The 7855-nt window shown below is 39.2% G+C and overlaps 1 protein-coding gene across 4 annotated transcripts; it reads right to left on the reverse strand.

The window, feature by feature from the left end:
- Positions 1-881: 881 nt before the first annotated feature.
- On the reverse strand, positions 882-6204 carry LOC140161054 (uncharacterized). 4 transcript variants are annotated; one of them, XM_072184437.1, is made up of 6 exons: positions 4961-6204; positions 4055-4474; positions 3263-3316; positions 2372-2618; positions 1878-1953; positions 882-1085 (listed from the first exon to the last, which is right to left on the reverse strand). In XM_072184437.1, exons 4-6 carry the CDS (start codon positions 2418-2420, stop codon positions 902-904), a joined length of 309 nt encoding a protein of 102 aa, XP_072040538.1. In that variant the 5' UTR covers positions 2421-2618; positions 3263-3316; positions 4055-4474; positions 4961-6204; the 3' UTR covers positions 882-901. The 4 variants fall into 4 exon arrangements, with proteins under 4 accessions (XP_072040538.1, XP_072040536.1, XP_072040537.1 ...); XM_072184435.1 differs by having other exon boundaries at positions 2372-3316; XM_072184436.1 differs by having other exon boundaries at positions 2372-3316; positions 4957-6204.
- Positions 6205-7855: the final 1651 nt, after the last annotated feature.

Here is a 7855-nt window from a genome sequence, read left to right on the forward strand (position 1 = left end):
CATCAATCAGTTTTCTAGCAGTCACTACTGGACAATGAAATGACTAAAAACAGCCAAAGTTATATGTGATGCAGCACATGAAATGTCAGAACTTTGCGGGTGAGGTCAATTTTGAGTTCAGTATTTCTGCTTTGAAAGCATTTCGCAAGCTTTAAAATGACACCTCATTTGCTCAAATTGATCAAGGCATTCATATTTTATAAGTGAAAAAGCATCCGAAATTCTTATTATTTTCCTTTTTTTTTTATGTCTTTTGCCAAAATGTCCTCCTTTTTGATGTATCACATATAAAATGAAGATAAAAAGCAATCAATTTTCAAATTACAATGGCAACAAAAGTACTGGATGACCAGCATCCATGCTCCAAGCAGCAGCCGCTATTTATATATCTCAGTAGTATTGTTCACAGAATTGCATGTGAAGTTATTTAATCATGCAAGTTACTCCAATTGCTGAAGGTCGCTCCTTGTGGAGACACACTTGGGTCCTGATGGGACCAGGCTCAAACAAAATGCTCAAGCCAGGCTAAAAAAGCGTGACTGGACCTGGGGGGTCACTCCCATTGTGGCCTGTACACCATCCGCGATAATCAACTTTTGAAAAGCACCCTAAACAAGGATTTAACCCTTGGCTAAAACTATACCCTAAACAGGTGTTTTCACACCCTAAACAGGGATTTTATACCTTGCATCAAATTTCATACCCTAAATTTCATTTCTGCGTATTAGCAATTGTAATTTTGCTACCCTTTTTTCCAATTTTTCATGTTTTGACATCCTAAACGCATTACGCGCATATCGTGCCTACCCACGAAAAACTACCCTTTTTATGCGTTTTCATTATCGCGGATGGTGTACAGGCCACAATGGGAGTGACCCCCCCCCGGGACTGGACACTGCTATTATTTTTTCAAATGTTTCCCTGTTCTGATGTTGAATATGGTACTTCCATTGTTCCATGGGGATATTGTTCTTGGATGTTTTTGAAGCAGTCCTTGTTTGCTTGGAACATTTGGTAGGTTTTGCTGTGATAGGTGGGTGCATGGTTGAACTAGAGATGGACCAGGCACAACGGATACCAAAACACTGAAAAAGAAAGTAAACAAGCGGTTAACTAAAAGTACATAATATTATACTCTGTAAACAATAATCGTTGTATCTGATCCAAAAATGCACTTACTTGTGTACGTTTCAGCAAACACTGTTGCCTTTGTCAATATTTGATGAACACTTGTTATAATATTATATTATATTAAGACATACACTCCTCAAAGTAATTAAATGCTCAAAAAATTATATATATAAATTAAATATTTTTCAAAAACAAAATGATTTAAGTGACAGATAAAACAGTTATGACAAGACTTTTTACAGTGTTTAGTAGAGCATGGACAATCAGCAAAGCATTTGATAAATTGAAATTATTATGATGACAAAGCATCCATTCCCCGCCAGGGGGCACTCAATCTTTTTATTTTGGTATTGGTGTGCAATTATGGAGTGCCAAATTTCTGGCAACTTGGAACCAATTTTCAGGCAAATAAAGGTAACATATTTTTTGGTCTGCTGATGAGCTCAGATTTGGCAAAATTAATAGCTTGTGGAGATCGATATAAATGAAAATTAAAAGTTGAATTTAACTTGATTTAGCATCACAATGTCGAAATTGAGCACATCGTTTGAGAATTAACCAATCAAAGTCCAAGGTCAAGCGATTGTGTTGTTGCACGAAAAGTATGCTGACTCAGCAATACGCAAAAGGTACAAGAATTACATATTTCGCCTATAGCACATGAAATTTACCCCAAGGCAAAGCAAAGGAGCCCAAGTGCGCCATTAGGCGAAAATTTACGGTAGTTACTTATAGGTGATTCTTACCTGCTAATTCTGTAAATTCCTATCACAGTAACCATGGCAACATTGCCATCCATCCCATGCTTGCTGGACCAATAACCTGCAAGAAGGGAAAATAGGTAATTATTATACATCAGTGATAAATTGTACTCATAATACAAACTATGAATATAAATTAACATTACAATCCCTGCTTGTGAAATACATTATTAGTAACTTTTTAAAATAGATTTGATTATATAAAGTGAAGTGTACTTTCAATTTTCTGAAAATGCTTTCCAATATAGTGTTGCAGTTGCTTTCACATAAGATTCAAATTAAGAAACTAAATGTTTATGAAATAGAACAAGTATTCATAATCCCACATTGACGTCGCAATAGCAGAGCCTGGGTTTAAGGTTGATGGATCATAGCAACATTTTCAGGGTAAAAGTATTCAAGAGAGTGGTAAGAAAGAGTCCTTTTAGGGCAAATTAATGAAATGTGGGGTTTGTAAGTGCTGTAATTAAAGTACTTACTTGGTAGTGGTGTCCTGTCCGGTGACCCAGTGGATTGAGTTGAAGGCATAGATGTTAAATGATTCGTCCTGAGGGCTCATCCTGAAGTATGTGGCCAATCCAACTACTTTTCTTGAATGGTCCTGGTTAGTGGTCTTTGCTGTACAGCTCATCACTATTACTCGTTCAATGACATTGATGATACATAGGCAGTCGGTAACTAAACTTCACTGATTTAGCAAATCCATGACCTAACAGAATAAAATCACTTACAAGCAAAAAAAAAGTGTCAGTAAAAATGCAATGAAAACATAACAGAATGCTCCAATCACCAAGCATTAGACCCACTTTCTGAAGACAAACAAAAGACAATCCAGGCAAGCACAACACGAAAACAACACTCATACTGCTCACCTTGTTTGAACTAAATGCTTCTCATGAGTAGGTTCTATGTACTGATGCAAAAATGCAGGCTGGTACCTCTAACCTAACCCCAACTCTGGCCCTAATCCTAGTTCTAACCCTCCCCTACCTCTAAACCCTAGCCCTAACCCCACATCTAACCCTATCCCTTGGCCCTAAACCTATCTCTAACCCTAGCCTAACTAGATACCAGACACTGAACTCCCGTTCAATAAATAGATCTACTCACTTCAGTATTTCTTACAAGCATGATGAACAGCAAGGATATTATCAACGCATTATTCAGGCTGAAAAAGCTCAGGAAGTCGACATGGAGTGGGCTTCATACTCAGCAATTCAAGTAAAATGCTCCTGCTATCCTCCTTCACTTCATCATCCTCCTTCACTCCTCATCCTCCTTCACTCCTCATCCTCCTCCACTCCTCTTCATCCTTCTCCTCAGGGACAACACAAACACATACAAAAACATACAGAAAGCAAAATACTGACCATTTATTGCCTCCTCTTCTGTCGTAACGCCAATTCCCGTCTCCACAAAGCCATCTGAAACACAGAAAAAACCAGAATAGAAATGTTAGTACATAAAATTATACAGCTATGCGCACCCTCTCCCCCCTGCCACTTCCCTATACCCTGCACTTGAACACAACATGAACAAAACAAGATAGACACAAACACAAAGCATACATAAAAACATGACATGAAACAAAACACATAAACATAAAACAGGCAAAGACCACAAAGTGCACAAACAAGACAAGAAAGACAAACATACACATAGACAGTACAGACAAACACAGGGAGGGAGCCAGCTCGATCTCAGGAGCCACCCCAAGATCGATGAAGCCGGGAGGGAGGAAACCAGCTAAATCTCAGGAGCCACCTGAGACATGCAAGCTGGGAGGAGGAAGCCAGCTCAATCTATCTCGGAGCCACCTGAGACGAGAGCCAACTAGATCTTGGGAGTCACCCTGGGATGGGGAGACACCCCGGGATGGGGAGGGGCACCTTTCGCCGGCAGTACTGTCTTGGTGATATACAATAGCATTTGTACTGTACAATTGGTTGCAATTCTACAGTTCAATCGGCCGGACAGGAATTTATGTCTGCAAGAGAGGTCAGAGACAAACAAGACACATAGAATCAGGAAGGAGTTAGGAAGCGCAGCAGGAAATACATGACAATGAAACAGAACAAACATGAGCACATAATTAAACGCTTATTCAAGATTTTTTTCAATTTTTAAGATTCTGACTGCAAAACAGCAAATCAATTACTTACCAAACTCTAGTTAAATTTGCTTTAATTTAAAATCCATTTTCTGTGCCATTTATGTTTTTACATACTTGGAACCCTTCACTATTGTCCCCAAGTGGTCGCCTCCTGTCATATAGTACCATTATATTGTCATCCATTCCATAACTAATATATTAAACTGCATGCATTGATCTTCTGAAATGTTAAAGTTTAAAGTGTCAAATTTCCTCAAATTCCTGTCGTTTCCTTCCTTTTATTAATGCAGTGACAACACTTTGCTTTGACACATCTGACACAAATTTATCAACTTGCTAATATAAAATTGATCACAAAATAAAATCATTTATAAATCTTTTGTCGTTACAATACTTATCTGGTAACCATTATCCTCTAAAATTTGGTGGAAGATGCCTATCATGGTACTATGCTTGCTTCACCAATAACCTGCAAGATGGAAAATGTGTATTGTTATAGGTTTGTGATAGGCTGTATGGGGGGGGTCAAACAAAATACAAAACTACAAATATAATTTTTAAAACATTAAAATACCTGCTGAGGAAATGCATAGTTATTAGCATTTTAAAACACAATTTCATTGCACATGAGTTGTAATTTTCCAAAATAGCACCATTGGTTTCTCATCAAATTCAGAAACTATGTTGATGAGGGGTGGGAAGATACATTTTTCATGTTCAAAAACTTTTTTTGACCTCTTATTGTAGGTGGGGTGTAGGTGCAAAACAATTCTACAAATAAAGGACAATAATAATGATACTAAAACTATTCATGTGCAGTAAAATTGTACCCATGCTATTGATGTAAAAGATGTGGAATGTTTTGTCATTTTATGAAGTAAAATTGTCAAGAAAGAGTCCTTTTTCGGGCAAATTAATGAAATTTGGGGTTTTGTCAGTGCTGTAAGTTACCTACCTGGTAGTGGTGTCCTGTCTTTTACGGTGACCCAGTGGGTTAGATGTTAAGTGATTCGTCCTAAGTGCTCATCCTGAAGTACGTGGCCATTCCAACTACTTGAATGGTCCTGGTTAGTGGTCTTTGCTGTTCAGCTCATCACTGTTTGTTTCTCGTTCATTGACATTGATGATACATAGGCACTAGGCAGTCGGTAAGTAAACTTCACTGATTTAGCAAATCCATGACCTGGCAGAATAAAATCACTTACAAGCAAAAAAAAGTGTCAGTGAAAATGCAATGAAAACAGGAACAGAATGCTCCAATCACCAAGCATTAGACCCACTTTCTGAAGACAAACAAAAGACAATCCAGGCAAGCACAACACGAAAACAACACTCATACTGCTCACCTTGTTTGAACTAAATGCTTCTCATGAGTAGGTTCTATGTACTGATGCAAATATGCAGGCTGGTACCTCTAACCTAACCCCAACCCTGGCCCTAATCCTAGTTCTAACCCTCCCCTTCCTCTAACCCTAGCCCTAACCCCACATCTAACCCTATCCCTTGGCCCTAAACCTATCTCTAACCCTAGCCTAACTAGATACCAGACACTGAACTCCCGTTCAATAAATAGATCTACTCACTTCAGTATTTCTTACAAGCATGATGAACAGCAAGGATATTATCAACGCATTATGCAGGCTGAAAAAGCTCAGGAAGTCGACATGGAGTGGGCTTCATACTCAGCAATTCAAGTAAAATGCTCCTGCTATCCTCCTTCTCTTCATCATCATCCTTCACTCCTCATACTCCTTCACTTCCTCATCCTCCTTCACTCCTCATCCTCCTCTTCATCCTTCTCCTCAGGGACAACACAAACACATACAAAAACATACAGAAAGCAAAATACTGACCATTTATTGCCTCCTCTTCTGTCGTAACTCCAATTCCCGTCTCCACAAATCCATCTGAAACACAGAAAAAAACCAGAATAGAAATGTTAGTACATAAAATAATACAGCTATGCGCACCCTCTCCCCCCTGCCACTTCCCTATACCCTGCACTTGAACACAACATGAACAAAACAAGATAGACACAAACACAAAGCATACATAAAAACATGACATGAAACAAAACACATAAACATAAAACAGACAAAGACCACAAAAAGTGCACAAACAAGACAAGAAAGACAAACATACACATAGACAGTACAGACAAACAGGGAGGGAGCCAGCTCGATCTCAGGAGCCACCCCAAGATCGATGAAGCCGGAGGGAGGAAACCAGCTAAATCTCGGAGCCACCTGAGACATGCAAGCTGGGAGGGAGGAAGCCGGCTCAATCTATCTCGGGAGCCACCCGAGACGAGGAAACCGGCTAGATCTTGGGGAGTCACCCTGGGATGGGGAGACACCCCGGGATGGGGAAGGGGCACCTTTCGCCGGCAGTACTGTCTTGGTGATATACAATAGCAGTTGTACTGTACAATTGGTTGCAATTCTACAGTTCAATCGGCCGGACAGGAATTTATGTCTGCAAGAGAGGTCAGAGACATACAAGAAACATGGCCTTCTTTTCCTTGTTCTTGTCTTCAAATCTTTTTCTCTCTTCTCTTTCCATACAGGCCAGCATGCTTATATATGCTTTTTAGCCTGGCTTGAGCATTTTGTTTGAGCCTGGTCCCATCAGGACCCAAGCGTGTCTCCACAAAGATCGACCGTTTAAACAAACAAACAAACATAGAATCAAGAAGGCCTTAGGAAGCAGGAAACACATGACAATGAAATAAAACAAACATGAACACATAATTAAAAGCTTATTCAAGATTTTTTTCAATTTCTAGATTTTGACAGGAAATCAATTACTTACCAAACTCTAGTTAAATTTGCTTTATTTAAAATCCACTTTCTGTGTCATTTAAGTTTTTACATACTATTGTCCCCAAGTGGTCGTCTCCTGTCATATAGTACCATTATATTGTCATCCATTCCATAACTGATATATTAAACTGCATGCACTGATCTTCTGAAATGTAAAGTGTCAAATCATTATTGAAATTATACATTTTGAACAACAAATATTATCAATCCAATTTCTGCAAGAACCCCTCAAGTCGTAATAACCAGTGGCTCGGGAACCGGGGGGTCTCAATAATTTTGGTGAGGGGGCCCAAGTAGCTAGGACCCCCTCCCCCAATAATCTGAGGATGAAATTCATAATTTTAAGGTATATTCATAATTTTAGGTATATAATTCAAAATTAATGTAGAATTCATGTAAACCTGTATTTTAGCTATCTCGAGCTATTCCCCCCCCTTTCGGCTTGCCATAAATTGTACCCTCCCCAGGGCTCATAATTATTGCACAGCCCTAATAATACACACAATTTTAAAACAACATCTTTTGTACAGAATTCAATGGGATTGGAAAAGTAAAGTGGCAGTTGAAACTCTGGTGATAACACTTTTCATAGACTTAAGAACTGCGGGGCCAACTCCCGAGTTGCCAAGGTTACTGGTGGGCAAGATCCACATTTCTTTAAGGATCCGTCAACAAAATGGCATAAAGCACCTCATTATTTAGCTCGCTATGCTCATAAATGGACAAAATTTGAAAAGGAACTAAACCTTTTTTCAGTTGCTACACCCGCAAAGTGGACCTTTTTGGCCCTAGATGGCCCCCCCCCCCCTATGTCTTTATAATTAAATCATGTGGCATTCAAAGGCAGAGGGACATGTCCCCCTAATTTTTTCCAGAGAGGGGGGGGGGAGCGATTTTTGGCGAGCCGTTTGGAAATTTTACCCCCCGGGGGACTCATAATTATTGCACAGCCCCTTATTACTTGGACGTTGATTTCAGAACAAAATATGGATATGTCCTATACAAAAAGGATAATTCACACCTTCTGT

Source organism: Amphiura filiformis, chromosome 9, assembly GCF_039555335.1.
Source record: "Amphiura filiformis chromosome 9, Afil_fr2py, whole genome shotgun sequence".
Classification (NCBI taxonomy): Eukaryota; Metazoa; Echinodermata; class Ophiuroidea; order Amphilepidida; family Amphiuridae; genus Amphiura; species Amphiura filiformis.

Bases quoted from the DNA above. Each gene is read 5' to 3' on its own strand.
- LOC140161054 (XM_072184437.1), bottom strand. From the start codon at position 2,420: ATGCCTTCAACTCAATCCACTGGGTCACCGGACAGGACACCACTACCA. The intron at 1,954-2,371 runs GTAAGTACTTTA...CCCTTCTTGCAG, and splicing joins GGACAGGACACCACTACCAA to GTTATTGGTCCAGCAAGCAT. The intron at 1,086-1,877 runs GTAAGAATCACC...TTTCTTTTTCAG, and splicing joins GGAATTTACAGAATTAGCAG to TGTTTTGGTATCCGTTGTGC.